Source organism: Eucyclogobius newberryi, unplaced genomic scaffold (assembly GCF_026437365.1).
Source record: "Eucyclogobius newberryi isolate DKJ021-1_F unplaced genomic scaffold, fEucNew1.0.hap1 SCAF_6, whole genome shotgun sequence".
NCBI classification, from domain to species: domain Eukaryota; kingdom Metazoa; phylum Chordata; class Actinopteri; order Gobiiformes; family Gobiidae; genus Eucyclogobius; species Eucyclogobius newberryi.
Window position 1 is genome coordinate 33829788 of NW_027316278.1, and position 24123 is coordinate 33853910.

Consider the following 24123-nt stretch of genomic DNA (forward strand, 5'->3'; position numbering starts at 1 on the left):
GTATTTATCGGGCCGTCATGAGGGCGGCTATTGATTATGGCTGTATAGCCTACATGTCTGCGGCTGAGACTAACTTAAAGAAGCTTGATGTGGAGCAAGCCCAGGCCTTGCGCATCTGCTGTAGGGCTTTTAGGACCTCCCCTGTCTCGGCGCTGCAGGTTGAGTTGGGGGAATTGCCGTTACGGCTCCGGAGGCTAGAACTTCTGTTGGCTTACTGGGTGAATGTGCAAGGTCATACGAGCTCTCACCCGGTGAGGGACTTTCTCAGGGTTGATGGGGGGCAGAGTGAGGCTGGCGGTATGATTTTCAGCCAGGTAGGAAATGCGAAGGCGCGGCTTGCGGGGGTTGGTGATCTGCGTGTGAGCCCGTCGGTGGCTTTGTCTGCTATAGCTCCGTGGAAGTTTGTCCCGGCTCCTGTTGATGTTAGCTTGCATGGCAAGCTTAGAGGAGTCGCTGGGAGGGCACCGCAGTTTGCCGCTCAAGCGCTCATCGATAAGCACTCAGGTGATGTGTTTATTTATACCGACGGGTCTAGGGATCCTGAGAGTGGGCGTACTGGCGCCGCTTATTTTGTGCCTGACCTGGGGCTAGCGGTCAAGAAGAGGTTGACAGATCGCCTTTCTGTTTTCACGTCGGAACTTATAGCGATACGGTTGGCGTTGGAATGGGCGGAATCTGCTTTGCAGTGTTGCGGCATTGTGGTGGCCTCTGACAGCCTTTCTGCATTGCAAAGCATTAAATCTGGTAAATCGGATTGCAGACAGGATGTGTTGAATGGCATCTTCTGTCTGATGCTCTCCCTGTCCAGGAAGGATGTGAGGGTTTCCTTCATTTGGGTCCCTGCGCATGTGGGGGTGGATGGTAACGAAATGGCTGATGCACTGGCTAAACGTTCCCTTCGGCGGCCATCAATTGATGTGGCGGTTGAGTTAAGCAAATCTGAAATCAAGCCTGTTATCAAGAGTCATGTGGTCGGCCTTTGGCAGGAATTTTGGAGCCACTGTGTTACTGGACGGCATCTCTATCACATACAGGGTAGTGTGGGTCCTTGCGGGTCTATGGGCAGGAACGCGTGGGAGGAAAGGGCCTTCGCCCGCATGAGGATTGGCCATACTGGACTCAATTGGTCACTGAGTAGGATAGGCAAACATCCGACCGGTCTGTGTGGTCACTGTCGGGTGCCAGAGACTGTCGAGCATGTGCTGATTTGCTGTGAGGCTTATGATAGGGAAAGGGCCGGGTTGGCCTTGTGGTTTCGGAATAATGGGCGGGAGTTCAATCTGCGGAACGTTCTGGCGATCCAGTCACAGGGTTTGTGTCAGGCTGTGGTTGCTTACTTATGTAGCACAGGGCTGGGTAAACGTTTATAGAGGTGGGGGGTGTTGGAGACTGAGCCGAGGATGAGGAGCAAGAGGATGTTCTAACGCGCTTGGACTTCATGGGCCTAGAAACGCCAAAGTGATGGAAGAAGGACTTCTAAAGGATAAAACGACAAAGACGTCCCATGACCTCATGGGCTTTGTAAAACAACAAAGACGTCCCATGATCTCATGGGCTTTTTACTTCCAAAGCACCAAACGTCAAAGAGGGCGAGGAAGGTGAAGAAGAGTCTCCCTGGAATAAAGCCGGTTGGTCTCTGACACAACAACTATTCTAGTCACAAAAACACATCATGACCTCATGGGCTTTGTAACGCCAAAGCAATGGGAGGAGTACTTTTACGGACTACGACAGAGTCTGAGGACTACGAAACGTCTGAGGAATAAAGTCTGGCGGTAATGCAACACTCGGATGCCAACCGCCATAAAACAACAACAACAACAACAACAACATAGCATGCATTAGCGCAAGTCGTACGAGTTAAAAGTCGGAACTTTTTGGACAACTTGGGACTGACAAGCATGAATATTATCATTAACTCTTAAATGACTACATATGTTGGTCATATTTCAGGGAGTTTGAAGCATGTAATTCTAATTGACTCACATACAGCCCAGCCCACCATGGATGAACTAATTAGGTCCGTCTCTATTTCTGTTCCATTATTCAGATTCCGCAGCAGTGAGTAGACGAGCGGCTTCCTGGTGGGATTCTGTTAGAGGTTTAATTAGAATAATCAGTCTTCGTGGGTCAGACCACACACAGCACACAAAACGGAAATAATATCTCCGTAAAACTGCAGCAAGCAAGTCATGACTGACCTGTGATCTGTGGTGGTCAGGATAATGTAAAATGCATTATCGTATTTTCCGGACTACAAGTCGCACCTTTTTTCATCGTTTTGGCCGATTTATACTCCGGAGCGACTTATATGTGATATTATTCGTTATTTTCACATTGGCAACCGCATTTCACATGTTGATTATTTTCACACTGACAACCACAAGAGGGCGCTCTCGGCTTTAAGCGACGCTTAGAAGAATCTGCACTTCCTCTACCTCTGGAGTTTGTGGAGTTGTGTAGAAGTGACACAGAGGAAGAAGAATTCAATGGATTTAGTGATTTGGGGTCAAACTGATGCTTTGGTAAACTTGTTATAACTAGCATGTTCTTTATGCTATAGTTATCTGAATAACTGTTAATATGTTATGTCGGTGTAATCCCTCATTCATCCAGGCGTGTTCCATAGTAGAAAAAGCTTCAGTTGTAGTCATCTGGAGTCAGTTTGAAAAAATAGACGTTTTGACTCTCATCCAAGAGTCATTGTCAATAAAAGAATTTAGATCGAGAACTCCGACATTAATACTGTTCTGTGGTAAGACCCGCCCATTGGGAGGAGCCTTCCTGAAGTAGCAAGAGTTGTTTGTTTCAACAGAAACTCCCCCCTTGTATCTACCGAGCTAGCCTATTCAGAATTTTAATGGGCTATTAGAATCCTCTTTGTCTTTGTGAGACCCTGGCTCAACCACCCTGAGTACCTGATTAGCATCTAAATGTCCTGGTCCTGGTCCTCTACCTTTCCAGGGGTTCAGTATGCCATTATAGATACCAGGAAGATTGAATCTTAGCCCTCCATTTCTGTTTAAAGAAGGTCTTTCTTTTTTTTAACAAAAATAGATTCCTTGACTCCTCTTTCAAACCATCTTTTCTCCCTGCTTAAAACCTTCACCTCACCGTCTTCAAACGAGTGATTAGAGGCTTCAAGATGGAGATGCACGGCACTCTGAGGTCCTGAACTTGTATTTCTTCTGTGCTGATAGAGCCTCTTGTGTAGAGGCTGTTTTGTCTCACCTATGTAACGTTCTTTACAGCTTTCTTCACTGCATTGGATCGAATAAACTACATTGCTCTGTTTTTGAGTCGGCAACTTGTCCTTAGGATGAACCAGTTTTTGTCTTAAAGTGTTTCCTGGTTTAAAATAAACAGGGACTTCGTGTTGTCTAAAAATTCTCTGCAGTTTTTCCGACAGGCCAGACACATAAGGGATAGAAACACCCTTCCTTCTCTGTTCAGTTTCCCTTTTGTCCTGCTTCTTGGTTCTCTTCACTCTGTTGAGAGCCCAAGCGGGGTAACCACAGGCTGAGAGGGCATTTCGGACATGTTTTTCCTCTTTCTTCTTGCCCTCTGAGCTGGTGGGCACACCTTGAGCTCTGTGTTGTAAGGTTCTGATCACACCCAGCTTGTGCTGTAGTGGGTGGTTGGAACCAAAGAGCAGATACTGGTCCGTGTGTGTAGGTTTCCTATATACTTCCAATGGGCGGGTCTTACCACAGAACAGTATTAATATCGGAGTTCTCGATCTAAATTCTTTTATTGACAATGACTCTTGGATGAGAGTCGAAACGTCTATTTTTTCAAACTGAGTCCAGATGACTACAACTGAAGCTTTTTCTACTATGTTAATATGTTACGTTAACATACCAGACACTTACCACAGTTTGTGTGTCATGTAGCTGAAAGTGTTACGTTAGCATAGCATGTAGTTCTCTAATCTTTATTATTATTTTGAATTGCATTTCAAGATGAAATGTCTGTTCTTGGTCTTGGAATTGATCAAATAAAGACTTATACTCCAGTGCGACTTATATATGTTTTTTTTAACTCTATTATGCATTTTTTGGCTGGTGCTACTATACTCCGGTGCCACTTAGAGTCCGGAAAATACGGTATTTTGTTTTAGCAAATCTTGGGTAGATAAAGGGCACTACACAACAATCTGCCTTCCACCACCGAGCAAGGATGCACTGTTGCTCTGCGTCTCATTGGAACCAAAATCCAGCTTGACCAACCACGAAGCCAAGAGTAACTTGACAGGGTTATGCGCAAGTGGGTTAGGGTTCGATAGCTGATCTCACACTTGTGTTTATGCCTCTACCTTCCCGTGTTCATGCCATGGTGTTCGGTTGACTTGGCTCATTTCTTCATACGAGTTGAGTCTGTGAATCTGTCTGTACATCCCTGGTGCTAACATCCATGTTAGCAGCATTAGCATAACATAGCATTCATTAGCACATGGCTGTTTCCCACACAGCAGCTGGACAGTAGAGATTTGACATTAATTTGATGTGCTTGAAATCCACATACTAATCCACCAGGAAACTTCATAAAGCGGCTTCTCCCAGGGAATCTATTTGTGAATGAAAGCTCATGACCAGTCAGAGCGCTCCTTTGAAAAAGACGTCCACCGCCGATTACTCATGCTGTAACTTCTCCTGCTCTCATCTCAGGAGACACAACTGCATCCTTCGAAGTAACAGTGCCCTTTGCTCATGGACCCTTCCCCAAACCCGAGTCAGGACCCATGTCGATATATTCAGAGGACATGGTCACATAAAGTTTTTAACCATTTTATACCATTGTTCCCTCATCAAACACACACCTGAAGTTGTATTTAATGTAACTCACGCTTGTTTCATGAATCTTGTGTAGTAAGTCCCCTCCAACTGAGCCTCAGAGCTCCGGGGGTCTCCTACGTCGCTTTTAAGTTCATAAATCACCAGACTGGTCATTCTGACTTGAAATTGCTCGTCTATTTTTTATTATTTGTGTTTTGATAAAGTTTGGAGAGAGACAATTGTATCCACGACCTAAACCTCATCATTTACCTTTTATTGATTTCATTTGTCTTTCGTATGAATTTGTACTGTAGAAAACTCACAAACCCAAACAACTGAGACATTACGGTTTCATATTTTTATTTTTTATCTGAGACACAAAGATCACATGACCCAGAGGCGCTGACGATGACGGAATGTCCAGATGAGATTTGATGAAGTCGTGTTTCTGACTGTCCATTACGTGTCCTTTGAATTGTTCCATAAAAACAAAAGCTATTCTAGTAATGGCCGTTTGGTGGTTGGTCGTCTCCTGGCGGCAATGACATCAGCCAGTGGACAACAATCTCAAGACCAAGGAATCAAGTCGGACATTTTTTTTTTGTACTTTTGTACTCTGCAGATCAACAACTTCTGTTAGAACGTGATCTGAATGAAAATGTCTCTAGGCCTACATATAAAAATGATAACATTAGCACAATTTTCCTCAAGCACTGGACTAAACCATGTCCAAACTAGGACTAAACCATGTCCAAACCCGGACTAAACCATGCCTAAACCATGTCCAAACCAGAACTAAATCATGTTCAAACCAGGACTAAACCAGGTCCAACCCAAGACAAAATCATGTCTAACCCAACACTAAACCAGGACTAAACCATGTCCAAACCAGGACTAAACCATGTCCAAACAAGGACAAAACCAGGTATAACCCAGGACTAAACCATGTCTAAACCTGGTCTAACCCAGGACTAAACCATGTCTAAAGCACTAAAACATTGATATCTGCATTAGAGCTGTGCAAAACAAGGACTAAACCATGTCTAAACCAGTTCCAACCCAAGACTAAATCAGGTCTTGAGCACATTGTATAGATATTGACCACATTACAACATTCCTTTAGCGCTGCACTATTAGTGGACTAAACCCAGACAAAACCAGGAATAACCTAGGACTAAACCTGCTCTGACCTAGGACTAAACCTGCTCTAACCCAGGACTAAACCTGCTCTGACCCAGGACTAAACCTGCTCTAACCCAGGACTAAACCTGCTCTAACCCTGGACTAAACCTTCTCTAACCCAGGACTAAACCTGCTCTAACCCAGGACTAAACCTTCTCTAACCCAGGACTAAACCTGCTCTAACCCAGGACTAAACCTGCTCTAACCCAGGACTAAACCTGCTCTAACCCTGGACTAAACCTTCTCTAACCCAGGACTAAACCTGCTCTAACCCAGGACTAAACCTTCTCTAACCCAGGACTAAACCTGCTCTAACCCAGGACTAAACCTGCTCTAACCCAGGACTAAACCTGCTCTAACCCTGGACTAAACCTGCTCTGACCTAGGACTAAACCTGCTCTGACCTAGGACTAAACCTGCTCGAACCCAGGACTAAACCTGCTCTAACCCTGGACTAAACCTGCTCTAACCCAGGACTAAACCTGCTCTAACCCAGGACTAAACCTGCTCTAACCCAGGACTAAACCTGCTCTAACCCAGGACTAAACCTGCTCTAACCCTGGACTAAACCTGCTCGAACCCAGGACTAAACCTGCTCTAACCCTGGACTAAACCTGCTCTAACCCTGGACTAAACCTGCTCTAACCCTGGACTAAACCTGCTCTAACCCTGGACTAAACCTGCTCTAACCCAGGACTAAACCTGCTCTAACCCAGGACTAAACCTGCTCTAACCCAGGACTAAACCTGCTCTAACCCTGGACTAAACCTGCTCTAACCCTGGACTAAACCTTCTCTAACCCAGGACTAAACCTGCTCTAACCCAGGACTAAACCTGCTCTAACCCAGGACTAAACCTGCTCTAACCCAGGACTAAACCTGCTCTAACCCAGGACTAAACCTGCTCTAACCCAGGACTAAACCTGCTCTAACCCAGGACTAAACCTGCTCTAACCCAGGACTAAACCTGCTCTAACCCAGGACTAAACCTGCTCTAACCCAGGACTAAACCTGCTCTAACCCTGGACTAAACCTGCTCTGACCTAGGACTAAACCTGCTCTGACCTAGGACTAAACCTGCTCTAACCCAGGACTAAACCTGCTCTAACCCAGGACTAAACCTGCTCTAACCCAGGACTAAACCTGCTCTAACCCAGGACTAAACCTGCTCTAACCCTGGACTAAACCTGCTCTGACCTAGGACTAAACCTGCTCTGACCCAGGACTAAACCTGCTCTGACCTAGGACTAAACCTGCTCTGACCTAGGACTAAACCTGCTCTGACCTAGGACTAAACCTGCTCTAACCCAGGACTAAACCTGCTCTAACCCAGGACTAAACCTGCTCTAACCCAGGACTAAACCTGCTCTAACCCAGGACTAAACCTGCTCTAACCCAGGACTAAACCTGCTCTAACCCAGGACTAAACCTGCTCTGACCCAGGACTAAACCTGCTCTAACCCAGGACTAAACCTGCTCTAACCCTGGACTAAACCTGCTCTAACCCTGGACTAAACCTGCTCTAACCCAGGACTAAACCTGCTCTAACCCAGGACTAAACCTGCTCTGACCCAGGACTAAACCTGCTCTGACCCAGGACTAAACCTGCTCTAACCCAGGACTAAACCTGCTCTAACCCAGGACTAAACCTGCTCTGACCCAGGACTAAACCTGCTCGAACCCAGGACTAAACCTGCTCTAACCCAGGACTAAACCTGCTCTAACCCAGGACTAAACCTGCTCTAACCCAGGACTAAACCTGCTCTAACCCAGGACTAAACCTGCTCTAACCCTGGACTAAACCTGCTCTGACCTAGGACTAAACCTGCTCTGACCTAGGACTAAACCTGCTCTGACCCAGGACTAAACCTGCTCTAACCCAGGACTAAACCTGCTCTAACCCTGGACTAAACCTGCTCTAACCCTGGACTAAACCTGCTCTAACCCAGGACTAAACCTGCTCTAACCCAGGACTAAACCTGCTCTAACCCAGGACTAAACCTGCTCTAACCCAGGACTAAACCTGCTCTGACCCAGGACTAAACCTGCTCTAACCCTGGACTAAACCTGCTCTGACCTAGGACTAAACCTGCTCTGACCCAGGACTAAACCTGCTCTAACTCAGGCCTCTGATAGCGAGGTAATTTAAATAGTCTGTGCATTATGACAAAGCACTAAAATTAACAAAATAATCTGTAAATCTCTCAAACAATTCACCATACTATATTTTTCATTAAATTCAGTGCTTTTATATTTTCAAACATGTAACAAAACATGCTACATTAGCTTATTAGGATGACTATGTACATATTTTTTATAACACTCCACATGAACAATATTTCTTTAAATTATTTTATCTATTAACATCTTTAAAGGCTCTACTGTGGAATGAATGTAGTTTCCCAGCACCTCCCTGAGAAGAGGACCAAACAAAGCAATTAACCCTATTCATAATCTATGATACTGACCATTTACAGGCTGTGCACATCAGTCAAATATAGAAGCTTCAGAAAATTCTACTTTTAAATGTTCCCATGTGTTGCAGACCTCATCACTCCTTGGTTGATAACACAAAAGAGCATTTTACAAGCAAATACGATAATAAATATTAAAAATGTCCAAGTGTTCAATTGTTCAGGACATTTTTGGGATTTAAAGAAAAGGTGTACCACAAGGCTTCATCTTTGGGCCCCCTCTCTTTAAAATAACTCAGAACTTTTTTTTTTTTTTGTGTGCCTTTTTTTTGTTGCCTTTTTAATAAATCTTTCCCCATAATGCAATGTAATTTAAGAGCAAAATTTTAGATTTTGATTTAAATGTGTAATACTCAGCTACACTTTTGTTTCAAATTTCTCCCAAAAGCAAAGTTTGAAATAGGCTGTCTGAAATAGAAATGAAATAGAACCCTCATACTTGCAAGTGTCTTTTGTATGTAATATATAACCTAAGAGTGATTAGGTAACACAATGTCCACAAAAGTTATAGCAACAAGCCATTGTACAGCAGGTTCTGAACGGTGCCATTATTCCCATCACTGAGGCTATGTCCACACAGGTTTTCATTTCAAGTCAGTAAATCAATTCTGTCAGGACTGACTTTTTAAATTCATAACCAACAAAAATAGGCATGGCTGCTGGGCTAACCTACTTGTTTAATGTAAAAATAAATACATAAAAACTATTTGCACTTACAAGGCCAAGTATAACCAAATCAAAACACTCTCATTTTGAACTGAAAATGAAGAGCGAACATAGCCTCAAACTGAAACATGCACATCCAACACCAACAGACAATGTATTTTCCTAAAAGATAACAATAGATTTAATGTTTTATTCAAGTAAACATCAAATTTGTTATAAAGCTACCCTCATATACCCAGTTATAGGCCAAAGTCCCACTGACAGAAAGCATCTTGCAGAGTCCATGCATTTTTGTAGAATGGTGGAAAATGTCTTAATGTTTGTACTGAAAAATCCAAAATACATGATCGGGACATCGTGGGAAACAGTGCAGTACTAAAAAAAAGTCTTCATTTTTGTTCTTGTCAGGGCAATCGAGCACAAAGTGAATGTAAGCAGAGAGAGATAGCGAATCGCAGAAGAGAGAGGAGGCGGGAGGAGGCGTGAGGAGGCGGGAGGAGGCGGGAGGAGGCGGGAGGAGGCGGGAGGAGGCGGGAGGAGGAGGGAGGAGGCGGGAGGAGGCGGGAGGAGGAGGGAGGAGGCGGGAGGAGGCGGGAGGAGGCGGGAGGAGGAGGGAGGAGGCGGGAGGAGGAGGGAGGAGGCGGGAGGAGGCGGGAGGAGGAGGGAGGAGGCGGGAGGAGGCGGGAGGAGGCGGGAGGAGGAGGGAGGAGGCGGGAGGAGGCGGGACAAGCTGGACAAGCTGGACAAGCTGGACAAGCTGGACCACAGCAGCTTGTGTTTGACATCAATCCTAAAAGTGTTGGTGGCTTGGATCCAGGACGCTGCTCACTGGACACAGATCTGGTTCTTCAAGCTGAAACAGAGAGAAGGGGAAGAGGGAGAGAGAGAGGGACATTTGCTGTGATACAATGTGATAGAAAAGGACAAAAACGGTTGTAAATGTATTAGTATCAGTCTCCGATGTAGACATGGAAGTTCAAAATGCTTGTGTGTTGGAAAATAAAAAACGTACCTTTTTGGGCTCCAAAAACATCAATATATTTGCTTTCCAGATAATGTTGTATCTTTCTTTTTCAATGCTGAAGTTGCAAAATGTAAATCTATTTGTCTTTTTTGTTACGTGAGAAAACAACAATGTCTGGGTGTTTGTGTTGGATAGTAACACACTATAATTGTTCATAGTGGCATAGTGCTTTGGACTTCAGCCTCACAGCATGAGGGTTCTGGATAAGGCTGCATAATTACAATGCAAAAATCACAATTTGAATGTTGGCAATTTCAAATCACACATACTGCAATTAGTACTACACTAAACTGTATTTATTTATGTATTTATTAATGTACCAGAACATCTTCAGTAAACAAAAACGACCCGTTATTTTTATGGGGGGAACATTTCCTCGACACACAAATGTATTAGTTACTTATTACTTGTATTAGTTTTGCAGTTCATTCCTCTCTCAAATGCTAATGAGCCCAGACGTGTTTAATACAACTGTGAATCCTTATTTTAAAAAATCAAATTTGATTTTTTGCAGTTTGTATGTTTGAAATTTGCAGTTTGCATGTTCTTCTGTGTATGAGTGACATTTAACAGCACATACCACATTACACAATAGAATCTTATCATTATCATAGAGATAAATGCAAATCTTACATGTTTGAGATAAGATACATGTGTACACAAATCGCATGATGCAAAACACAATGATATATGACAGCCTGTAGCATGTTTCCCCCAGTGGGAAACACAAACTCTCTCTCTGTAAGGCTGTAATCTCATGTGCTGTCGGGGAAATGCAGCCTGTCAGGTCAAAACCAGGGAGAAAAATAACCGGATGCCCCCTGCTGAGAGTCCCCCAAAGGAATACACAGAAATGCAGGAATGTAGGCTAGATATTTACATGCTCTACAGTGCCAGCCTAATATATTTGTGATGTTTATGTCGTCAGTGACTTTTAGGAGCTGAACAAGCAGAGGGTTGACGGTTTGGCTCCCAGAATAAATGCACAATAAGCTAATCCTCTCGCTAGGTATTCCAGACCAGGCTCAGATCTGGAGAAAAGTCCGAGCTGCTGCAGTGCAATTACAACAATGAGCACGGCAAACTCTCTAATCAGTCTGCACACCACTTATTTAGTCCGATAATTACGGCTGATGTTCCGCAATGTTGTAGCTTTCTTTCTTGTTGAGTCTTTAACGCACAGTGAAGAGTTTGCCTTTTCGTAACTACTGGTATAGAAAAGTTGCTATTCCAATATTTTATCTTCTCAATACTTTCCAAAAACACACTCGAACCAATACAACAGATTAACAGTGATATATTTCCCTCCTACTATTAAACAATAAACTGCAAATCTAATAATTATGCCACTCAAAGCCAAACACCTAACTCTAAATCTAAATCACACTTATATTTTCCCAAAACAGACCGGCCCAAATCTATTAAATAAACTGATCAATATACATCAATTATTTGTTTTCTGTTCACATCATCACGAGGTCCTCTCCCTCTAAGCCTGAAAAAAACAAACCATTTCAACTTTTCCAGATTTGTGACCTCAAAGGTAGAACTGCAGTGGTCTCCTGAGGTGTTTTTAGGTTCATAAATCATCCCAAGACTCAATCGGAGCATTTCTTCTGTCAAAATACAACTGCGTGTCGGGGTATGATAGCTTTTGTGTTTCTGCTGCCAGTAGATGAAGTGCCAAGACCAAATCCTAAAGAACAAACACCTACCAAAAGGTACAAACAATACATAATATGTGTGATTTAAAACTCATGTCAGATCTTCCCGTCCTGATGTCCCACACAAACCACGACTGACAGAAACAACTCGTCCGCTGCTCTGATTTGCATGGTACAAATCAGCGGCACATTATTCTGCCGGTACAGTTTTCATCCATAATTCATGCCCTCCGCGCCCCCCCGGCTGCTCCTAAACCCTTTGAAGATAATTCCCTCTGTGATAAACAAGGCGGCTCCTGGGCTCTGTACGGGGCCCAGAGTGACGAGCGCGATTGTCCAGACCGTCGCAAAACAATTTACAGAGAGGTTTTCAACACGTGGGATGAGGAACCTATGAAGTTCAAACAGTTTTAATATTTTGCCTTTGTTGCTGTCCAGTCCTGCCCTAGTTTTGTTATAGAATTGGCTTGGAAGTAATTGGACGAGGCTGGAGAGGACCACGGTAAACAAACGTGGAATATTTTAGCGGTTCATGGCAAAAGGCTTTTAGAAGTTGTGAAATTGAAGACGTTTTGCCAGCGTGATTAAGCATTTCCAAGTGCTGTTGTAACTAGGTAACACAATTGGGCTTCGGAGCTGTTTCAGAGCCAATTTTAGAGTTAAAAGTGCTTTATTGAACTTTTATTTAACTTGCTTGTCTCTGTTGTTGCTTTGAGTGAAATGTTCTGAAACAATGGCAAAAAAAAAGCATCTACCTCAATGGAAAAAAGCTTGTTACACCACCAGGCCCAGTTACAAGTCAGATCTAAGGAGAGGTGAAGGCACACTGGACAAAAAGGGTCTGAATCTGTGATGATATTTTGAGATAATTATCCCTGGATCTGTCCAGAGAGTTTCCTGACATATTCTGAAGGATTTGATCTGTAAAAGGTTCTGACATGTTTATTATAATTCCAGGACATTTTTGTTAGATCTAAACGTGATAAAATTGTCATTACATATGGTCGGCAGTGTTACAAAAGTCGTCTGGACAAAGGGAGGAGTTCCATCCCAGTCTCAGCCTTCAGATTGAATATTACACTATCCAATATATATTCAAAATATATATAATTGTGTGTATTTTGTCTTCGATAAAGCAATACAGAATGAACCAAATCAAGTTTAACGGAAAGAAACCGGTAAAATAAATGAATGCAATGGTTTAAACCACTCAACAACTTTGGACTAAAAGGGACCTTTGTTTGATCATAATTATGCCGTGATTTCGTTTTTGTCATTAGTTGAAGTCTGCTAATGTTTAAAAAAAAATATGTCTTATTATTATCCTCTCTGTTCTGTTCTGTTTATTTGTAATTTGTATTTCATTTATATATATATATATATATATATATATATATATATATATATATATATATATATATATATATATATATATATATATATATATAACATATAAACAACAACTCAACGACACAATAAAGATGTGAAGTGCTTATTGAGAGAGGCGCTGCTGCTGCTGCTGGACTGAAGCTGGAACAAACAGCTTCAGTCTGTTGTTCCTGATGTTTGCTGGTTCATGTCTTTTTTTAGCTCAAAAGTTTCTTGCGTGACATTATTTAAGACGTGCATACCCATGGTGCGTACCTGCAGTTATCCTTGGTGTACAAACTTTGTCCATAACTTTATTGTCAACAGCTCAAGTCCAAAGTTTGCCATGTCTGCAGGTCTGTTATAGTGAGGACTGTGGGACGTCTGTAACACCGTCTGAACCAAAGCGAGCCCAAAACCTTCAGTGCTGTAAGGCTTCTGCAGGGCACAGCACGATGTGCTGTTTGAAACTGTTTGTGAGGAGATGTCAACACCAACCAGGTCAAAAAGGCTCAGGAAGTCAGAAAATACAGAACAATTTACGTGACAAGCATGGAGAAAAACACAGGCCTAAAACTGTACTGTACGGGAAACATGAGGAATCATTTTGACAAGTGCTGATTCCTTTAAAAGTGAACTCTGGAACTTTTGTGTGAGGGTCTTTGGAGATATTATTGAATTGCCTGAAATCCTCCACAGTAACTTTAACATTATCTCTATGGAGACAAGCAGATGGACCAGGTTGTGAGTCAGATCTGTGGCTGTTTAATCAACATTATGTAACAAAGTGTGCAGTTTATTCATTAAATATAAACTGCACACTTTGGGGCAGAGGGTCACATGGTCTGCATCCACATTCTGTCTTTCAAGGGAAGCAAAATGAGGAAACTATAAAAGCTACAAAGGTTCATAAAACATCCAGGAAATAAATACATTCCGACTGACTCAGTTTAAACGCTAACGTTTGTAGATTGTGACTCCATCAGGAGTCTCCATGGGCAGCAAGACATCGGCTTTTAAATTGAGTTAGTTCAGCAGAAATTGTCTGAACATTTCTAAATGTATTTATCTCCTGGATGTTTTCTGCTCCTGCTCTGAACTTTTGTTTGAATCAGAGTTTGTCTGGTGAACGACGTCTCGCTCCCATGAGTCACAATGAATGAGCCGTGATGAAGCTGCTTGGTTAGGATTAAAAAATAAAACAAAAACTTGTACCGGTAGTTTAATTTGGTGTAAGTTGATATATACATCTAATATGATATATATTATATGTTTCAATGTTTTTGTTTCAGGTGAAAAATATTTGAATGTAAGATCATTCATAAGGACAACTGTCCACTGTCTTCTTAACGTCCAACAATTTGAATCTTCAGAACCAAGAAGAGGCCACATGCCAGTGAGTATTGTTCTTATACCTATCCATTTCAGTCACGTGACTTATGTGTTGTCACATGTTGAAGACGTCACACGTATCTGTTAGAAAGTCATGAAAAACAGAGCATAAAAGTTCTGGGCTTTGCTCCTTATCTACAGCGGCGAGTCGCTGACACTTAAAGCAGAGACAACCCTTTGTGATCCTAAAATATAAAACCTGGACACTTGGAAATGAGCTCCTTAAAACCGTCTGCAAGTAGGCAAACATTTGTTAGCATTATATTAGCAATAATGTGTACATTAGCATTAGCCAGCTGCTAACGACCTGAAACAAACAGCTCAGCCTCAGTCTGGTGATCTCTGTAAGTCCACTGGTCCCTCCTGACCACAGGCACACATTTATGGACAAACAGGCTCTTTGAGGACATGACAGAAGAGAAAGAATCCTTTGTTTTGACACTTTTAGTTGGCAAAGCCCACAGTGAACATGCGGCTTTCGTCCTCAAGAATATCTAAATCACCATTTTTAAATATAGCAGGTGCTATAATGGGGAACTGAGTAGTGTGTGTCCACCGAGGAAACACATGGACATTTGACCTTGACTGCATTTATAAAGTTAGTTAGCATTATTTGTCTGTATTTTGAAAGATCTACATCATAAATATTCAATAAACATTCTAGACTAAAATATATCTAAAAAAATATACACCCAAAAGACACTTATTTCCTGAAAATTGCTCTAATATTGTTCTCTGACTGTGAATTAAAGCCACAAAGCTCTGAATCGGAGGCGGCGCTAAAGTACCTGCCTGGTCCCATCTGGTGACATGAAAAGCATTGTTAAACCTCTCCAGCGAGCAGCTAATGGTCTCGCTGTTTGAAAACCTCAACGCTCAACTCCCAAAATGCACTGCAGTTAGTCTTTTGACAAAAATGCGCTGTAGCTTCATAAGTGGTCAAATTTTGAATAACATTTCATCCACTTTTTTTATAGAGCACATTTTATGGACAAGATGGTCTCCAAAGTGCTGCACACAAGGGATTTAAGAAAGAAAACACAAACTAATATTACATGCACTCAAAATAATAAATAAAACTTGAATCAAAATAACAATAAAATACATAAAACATTAAAACTGGCATTAAAAAACATTTAAAGTAATAAATATAAGACAAAAGTCAACAGGTTTACACTTGTATTCGCCTTACAAAAGCCTGAACAAAGACTTAATCCATAAAGAAACTACCGTATTTTCGTATTTTAAAGTTGCACCTCTTTTCATACTTATACTCTGGAGCGACTTATATGTGATATTATTTGTTATTTTCACACTTGCAATCACATTTCATACTCCAGTGCAACTTAAAACTACTTAACTACAGTTAACTTAAAACTTTGGCTGGTGTGACTTATAGTCCAGAAAATATGGTAATTGTTTATCAAGAATTTGTCCATGCTTTATGAAGTGTAGTTATTATAAAGTAGTACCATCCATCCATCCATTTTCGACTGCTTATCCGGGGCCGGGTCGCGGGGGCAGCAGTCTAATCAGGGACTCTCAGACTTCCCTCTCCCCAGACACTTCCTCTAAGTAGTACCAGACGTGTTTAAAAGTTCACTATGTACCGTATTTTCCGGACTATAAGTCGCACTGGACTCAAGTCGCCAAAAATGCATAATATAGAAGAAAAAATCATCCAAGTTGCACTGGAGTATGAAATGCGGTTGCAAGTGTGAAAATAACAAATACTATCACATATAAGTCGCTCCGGAGAATAAGTATAAATATGTAAAGTCGTACCCCGGGCAAAACTATGAAAGAAGGTGCGACTTATAGTCCGGAAAATACGGTAAGTGTTCTGCTTTGACATCGTTTTGCCTGGAATATTAAACTTACTTATCATCTTAGACAAACAAGTGACCGTATTTGCTGGATAAATGTCTAAAAAACAATAAATACAAGAAAAAGAAAAGTTGGATGATGTGGAACACACCAGGCAAAGCTTTGACATCTCCATGGTGACCAGCAGGCGTATCGTGTTTGTTAGTGACTCGGTCTGTTCACACGTCGCTGCAGCGTGAACCCAATCGACACCACGAGCTCCTGCTGCACCACTAATAACTCTGTAGCTCATGAGTAACTTTCTTTTCTTTTCTTTTTTGTGATTCAGCCCTTGGACTGTCCTGCCTTCTGCCCGGAGAAGACACCACGGCGCGTTCACACTACAACTCGATTGGGGATAACGTTTGTAACACTGAGGTAAATATTCCAGATTAAAGTCTTTCATCACAAAACTGAACTTTTTTGCAAATCATGAGGCTTTCACGCAACGTTTCAAGGAATTAATTTAGTTTGTACAAAAATGAATATGCTAATGTGATTAGTACCACGCCCTTTCAAATGTTGCATATTGAAATGCAGTATAATTTGGACGGTTTTGATTCAGTCTGATAAAATACCTGAAAGTTCTAAACTGGTGAGAACAATCATGCATTTTAACTAATAAGAGTAATAATCTCCCTCTCTCTCTCTCTCTCTCTCTCTCTCTCTCTCTCTCTCTCTCTCTCTCTCTCTCTCTCTCTCTCTCTCTACAGTTTAATTTATATAATAGTTTCTCAAACCACCTCAGTAAAAAGGTGGCCTTTAGAGCACCAGCAGGAAATATAACTGGAATTATTCCAGGAATGAAAATTATTTTGGGTGTGAAATGGTCATCTTGCAGATTAATTTGTGTGTTTTTTGTGAGTGCACAAACTCTTGAGAACCGCCTCATTAGCCTCCCACTGTTGAGAACCACCAGTGGTGCAGAGACTGGACCAATCACAGCGCAGCCTTATAGTTTTGAGCCAAAAATAATCAAAACAAACAAACAGCTTGTATTAGTTTAAACGTCCCAATAGTTTTCAGTGAGAGCGTTTCCAGATAAATGAACAGAACTCATGCCAGAGTGATTCATACCAGTCTGACGTGAGCACTAACATGGGAAACACTGATTTTTCTGTTAAAGTTGAAGTTTATTTTTGTGTGTGATTCATTTTCTTGCCACTCGAACTGTAGTTTGGTTTATAAAATACATGTCATTATAACTAAGAAAACACACAATCTGTGCCTCAGCGAGAGCGTGCTCCACAGGTCCCTTGGGTGCTTGTCTGGTGTAATGAGTGCGACTAATGCCTTGTCACAGTGGGTCGCCTGGAGATGTGCACTTAAGGGGAAAGTCTACACTGGACCAAGTCCTGAAAACACAGTCATTGTCGGGAAACTATCTCGACTTAGAACATCTCATTTGCAACTTGAAATTAATGTAATCAAACAGATGAACCTCAGATTCAGGAGGAGCAGAGTGGTTTTCGTCCCGGTCGTGGAACACTGGACCAGCTCTATACCCTCCATCGGGTGCTCGAGGGTTCATGGGAGTTTGCCCAACCAGTCCACATGTGCTTTGTGGATCTGGAGAAGGCTTTCGACCATGTCCCTCGGGGTGTCCTTTGGGGGGTGCTCCGGGAGTACGGGGTCCGGGGCCCTTTGCTCAGGGTTGTTCGGTCCCTGTATGACCGGGGCAGGAGCTGTGTTCCCAGTGCATGTTGGACTCCACCAGGGCTGCCCTTTGTCACCGGTTCTGTTCATAATTTTTATGGACAGAAGTTCTAGGCGCAGTCAGGGGTCGGAGGGTGTCCGGTTTGGGGACCACAGGATTCCATCTCTGCTGTTTGCAGACGATGTTGTCCTGATGGCTCCATCAAACCCGGACCTGCAACATGCACTGGGACGGTTTGCAGCAGAGTGTGCGCCTCCCTCGGGAGGTGTTTCAGGCATGTCCCACCGGGAAGAGGCCACGGGGAAGACCCAGGACACGCTGGGGAGACTATGTCTCTCGGCTGGCCTGGGAACGCCTCGGGATCCCCCCGGAGGAGTTGGAGGAAGTGTCTGGGGAGTAGGAAGTCTGGGAGTCTCTGCTCAGACTGCTGCCCCCGCGACCCGGCCCCGGATAAGCGGCAGAAAATGGATGGATGGATGGATCAAACAGATGGACAATATATGATGCACACATTTGGTATTGAAAGACTAAATCATACCAGAAGGAGCGATGCAAGAAACACATACGTTCAAGTAATTAAATACCAGTGGTGGAAAGAAGTCCAAAGTAAAAGTAGTACTTAAAGATGCTGTGCCTTATTTTCACTGTCTTAAAAACTGCAAAAATAGTGTGTGGCCCAGTTTTATTGCTCTAATGCATTCTGAGCATCCTAATTATTCACTGTGATGAGTTTATGAGCGAGGAGCAGGTGAGGAGGCGGGCTCTAACCTGGTGATTGACAGCTGCTGCCGACTGACTTTCTAATCTGGATAGGAGCGGACATTTACGCTTGGAATAACTATTTCCCCTCTTCCCCAGACCCTCAGCGGGTCTGAGCGGGGCCTGGACAGGTCGCTGGCTCAAGGCGGGGCCTCAGTTTGGCCTGAAAGCCGTCGCAGCCGAGGCAGTGGCAGCTAAAGTGGCGGAAGCATGGCCCCCCCCCAGAGGGGCGGGGCTCAGAGGGGTTCAGGCGTGATGTAGCGGCTGAGCTTATGATTCAGCAGCTGCCACAGGTCCAACTGCGAAATTCAAATGTAGTGGCCACAGTTGAACCCAAAGCGGACAAAGCAGGCGCAGGTTTGGACCCACAAGTCAGATTTTTAACAAATATGCACTAAAATTACAAAATAAGGCCAGGGATGTGTATATATCTATTTTAGATCCATTTTCACAGTTAGTCAGTTTAAAAAAAGTGATTTTGGCATTTAGTCAGTCTTTAAAGTAAGATTGCCAATGGAACAAGCAAAAAGTCTCCTGTTTTACTTAGACAAGCCATTTCTAGAATGAGGACAAAAATGCTGGTACACTTGAAATAATAACAAAATGTACTTGTTCTATTGGCAGCTCATTTTAAGAAAGTCACAATGTACTCATTCAGAGAAGCTTTTAGCGCGACGATAGAACGATGTCTTCTTCACAAACACGACTCTCCAGCGTGATCAGAGTCCTCAACGATGCGAAGGTTTAAAAATCTACTTTTGTAAAGAGCAGGGGCGTCCAAATACTGAGAAATGAACCAAAGGCCGCACACTAGAGGTGACATATTGGCTATAACATAGTGTGTAATTGTAAGAAAGAACTCGGCAGTGACGCTCTCCTTTGGATTGCAGAATGGCTGATACGTCAGGAGAATATTTGGTGGCTGAGACACAGAGGACTTCACAGAGATGGCATCAGTTATTCTGGTTCGCAGTCTGTTTTTGTTTTGATTTAACAGAGAAATTGTTTGTTCGCATAAGTATGTTCATCCTTCTTTTTGCAATGGCGTCTCATCAGAGGAGACTTGACATCATCCAAACTCTGATAGAAGTCATGGAGGGAGAGAAGCTGATGTTGACTTTGCAGAGACTCGTCACATTGCATTTCAATCACTTCTAAATGCAAACTCTCTTCCACTTCTTCTGCATCCACCAGGAAGAAGATGAGATGAGCTCGATTTGTTTTTCAATGACAGAAAAATCTTGGAAACGCTGGTTGAATTCAATCATAAGAGATCGCAAATCACAGATACACATGTCTCATTATTTGCAGTAAGGTCCGTGTTTGGAAAAGCAGATGTGATTTCAGTCAGTGCAGGAAGAGTGCAGCGTTAAAGCTCCGTAGTTGCGTCTCAAACAGGCGGAGCTTCACACAGAAGGCTTTCATGTGCACGTGAAGGTGTGGAACCAGCTGCTCTTTGCCATGTAGGTTCTTGTCTCGTGCATTCAAATGATGAGTAAGATCACCTAAAAATGCAAGGGTTGTCAGCCATAGAAGGCCACTCAGTTCACGAAGAGGACGGCCCTTCTCTTTCAAAAACGGATCGATTTCTGATCTCGGTGCATAAAACCGCCGGAGCGCAAAGGCTGAGCCAGCGCACATCAGAGTAGAAGAGCACATCAATGTATTCAGAATCCACATCGGCTACGAAAGCTTGAAAGTCTCGGTGGTATAGTCCCCTAGCTCCAGTTTTTACAACAGTGTCCATCACATCACCAGCTGGACCTTCTTGGTACAAAGTTCGTTCTCATTTCACACAATGATGCCGTTCCTTTGCGCTCGCCCTTCGTGGCAGGAGCTCCGTCTGTCGTTTGCCGCAAAACTTGTCCCATTTAAGCCCTATTTTTTCAATTGCCTCCGACACGGTTTCACAAATATCTTTACCTGTGGTTGTGCCTTTCACGCTCATCAGGTCAAGCAGTTCCTCCGTACAGCCAAAGTTATCATCCACTCCCCGCAAGAGAATGAAGAGCTGAGCGATTTCTGTCGAGTTAACATCGAAAGTAGACGCTTTGTCTCTCAGCTGAAGTCTCAAGTCAGCTGACAAGTCCTCGAGTACTTCTGGATAAGCTCACGATGTTGAAATCCTGCACTTTTTCCCGGCACATTATTTCTGAGACTTTGATGAGGCACTGTCTGAGAATGGTTTGCCGCGCCGGGCAATACGTTTCGCGACTTAGCTTGCTGTTGTAGCATTCTCCTGTATTTTGTTAGCACAGATAAAAAAATCTGTTGTTGGGCTTGTAAGCTAGCTGCCATTAGCTTGACTTACTGTGTTCGTTCATCGCGTTGTATAATGAGTATGATGTTTAGTCTCATAGTGCCGTCTGACGTTATACTCTTTGATTACTGCAACATCTTCATTACAAATCAAACCAGACACACTTTCCATTCGTTTCCTTGAACAAATAATAATTTTCCCACCGTGTTTGAAGTCTCCTGCACCCACTTGCTACTTTGCGTTTCCTTGTCGCTGCCATTTCTTCTAATTTGTGGTTTTCTTTGGCGGCGATAGAGAAGCACCTGTTTCTGTGGCTGGCTCCATCTAGTGTTGAAACTGAGAAGTGGAGCTCAAGCTTCGTGCGCAAAACCATATTATATTATTATGTTTTCCCCGCGCGCCGTAGTTTGGACAGGAAAGAGCCTCGAGAACATGTTATTTAAAGCTTTTCTCTCTTTACGAACCCAACCACTGTGATCCAGGCAACGAGACGACTTTCGATGGTGAAGAGATAAAAGAGTTTTTTTATGCATTCTCTAAGTTTAAGTGAAAAGACACAACTCGAGCAACATTCAAAATATATTTATCTTAATTCCATTTTAGTTCAATGAGTTGTCCGACCTGTAGAGGGCGCCCTGATCTAGAAACGTTTATATCTTTGTGTACTGTCTACTTTAGATGATTTCAAAAGCGTTCTCCTGAAGTGACCCTTTGATTAAGGTCAAACAATCTGATGAAAAAATTACCGATCCAGTTTTATTTTTTTTATTTTTTTACTGCATTTATAATCCAAGCTGAATGATGCAGTAGTACTAATACTTCCCTGTGTGCTCTCTCTGTGGGTGGACTGGGTATTTGTGAATTTGGCTCTGGTTGAAGAAAGATTTTGCTGAATATTTACTCGTGGCAGGGTTATAAAAAAAGACATTATTATTTCTATATTCGTTTTTCTTTTGCCTTTGTTTCGCCGTCTTCTTCCCCTTGTATATTATTATCTTCCTCCTCACTCGCTCATACCATCTCTGTCCTTAACACGTCTTTCCTCACCCTTTTTCTCTCCCTTCTTTCCCTTTCTCCCCCATGCCATCCCTTCTTGCTCTTTCACAAGTCTCTCTCTTCCCTCTCTCTCTTACATCTCCCCTCTTTCTCTGTCACTCCTCCTTTTCTCTCTCTCTTTCATACCATCTCTGTCCTTCTTTCTTTCTGCTTCTCCCCATTATCTCTCCCTCTACACCTTTAAAGCACATCTCCTCCTTCCTCTCTTCCACCATCTCCCCCTTCATGCTCTTACACCTCCTTCTTTCTCTGTCACTCCTCCTTTTCTCTCTCTCTCTCTCATACCATCTCTGTCCTTCTTTCGTTCTGCTACTCCTCATTCTCTCTCCCTCTACACCTTTAACCCGTCTCTCCTTCCTCGTTCCTCTATCTCCCCCTTCATGCTCCTTCACCTCTCCTCCTTTTCTCTCTCTCCCTCACACCTTCTCTCTCTCTCTCTCTTTCTCTCTCTCTCTGCCTCCCAGCTCCACATCTCTCCCCCTCCTCCTCCTCTCTTCGCTCCCTCCTTCATCCTGTATTGGCGGTGGTGCCTGGTGGAGACAGGACTTGGCACAAACACCACAATAAACATGGCATTTCGACAGTTTTGATGTTCAAGACTCTCAGGATTCAGGCCGACTTCACCTGTGCAAGGACAAATCCACGAGCCACAGTCACAATCCAAATTTAGCAGCATTTATTTTTTATATTCCTGACACATTTTCCCCTTAATTAACACGAGAGGAATCTGTTCACGCGGCACAAGTTTTCAGAACAATGAGACGTTTTTTTGTCGGCGAACAGTTTTTCCTGTCCTTCCATTTCTCCTCGCAGTTATTCTAGGTTTTACGTGAGGATTTCGTTTGACATTTTTCCAATGAGAAGCAAAAAGACAAAGGTGAAATACGAAGCAAAAATGTGCAGAAATATGTCAAAAGTTGTAGAGTGCTTGCAAAGGAAAACTGCAAGAGATCAAGAGTTTAAAGGAGTTTAAAGAGTTTAAAGGACACGTATGTTTTACACGCATTGTTTCCTCATCAAAAACATGGCTGTATTAATCCTGTTTACAAGGTCCTCACTCACAACAGGACTGTGACGTCAAAGGTGAAATATCAGGCCTCCTGGTCTTTTGTTAAAATCCAGACTCCAATCATGAAATTAATCAATCTTTTATATTGCACTTCCGGCTCCGGTGAGGCTGGCAGCTGCGTTACAGCGCCCTCCCTGTTTTCCGAACTTTTCCTTACTTTCTCTGCCCTTTTCATTTTATTTTTGTAAATATTGTACATACATCCACTTGCCGGATGTGTACAAACCGACACGCGCTGGACACGCGTTGATTTGGACTTATTCGGCTGGATTATTGTGTTTTTTATTCTCGTCGCGGCATGTGTGTGGGACCCGCGCCCCCCCTCCCCCTCCCCCGGCGGGTCTACTCTATGGAGCAGCTCCTCTCCCTGCGCCGCGCCGAAGCTGTGTCTCTTTTTCCCGGGAGAAAGCACACCATCCCGGGAGAGATTTTGAGAAAGACACGGAGGGGCAGGCGCACGGGTGCCAAAGTACAGGAAAAGAAGAGCCGGTTCAGACCCGCGGTACCGAAGGTCGTCATGGGAAACGTGCGGTCCCTTCAAAATAAGACAGCGGAGCTGGTGACTCTCACGCGGTACGAACGGGAATACAGAGACGGTAGCATCATTTTGCTCACGGAGACCTGGCTAACCCCAGAAATCCCGGATCATACTGTTGCTTTGGACCATTTTCATCTCCTGCGTGCAGACAGAACAAGGGAACCCGGAAAGAGAAGAGGAGGAGGCCTCGCTATGTTTGTTCATGAGAAGTGGTGTCGATCAAACCGTGTCACAGTCAAAGAACAACTGTGTAGCAGAGACATTGAACTGTTAGCCGTTAGCATGAGGCCATATTATCTGCCCCGGGAGTTCTCACATGTTATTGTAATAGTAGTGTACGTAGCCCCCACTGACAATGCCTGTGAAGCATTGTT

The 24123-nt window shown here is 43.2% G+C and overlaps 1 protein-coding gene across 1 annotated transcript in view; it reads right to left on the reverse strand.

The window, feature by feature from the left end:
- Positions 1–9268: 9268 nt before the first annotated feature.
- The window catches only part of LOC140347592 (zinc finger matrin-type protein 4-like), a 202434-nt gene continuing 187579 nt past the window's right edge, over positions 9269–24123 (reverse strand). The window contains exon 7 of the mRNA XM_072434109.1: positions 9269–9949. Coding sequence (XP_072290210.1) covers positions 9922–9949 — 28 coding nt within the window. The 3' untranslated portion in view covers positions 9269–9921. The remainder of the gene's footprint in view (positions 9950–24123) is intronic.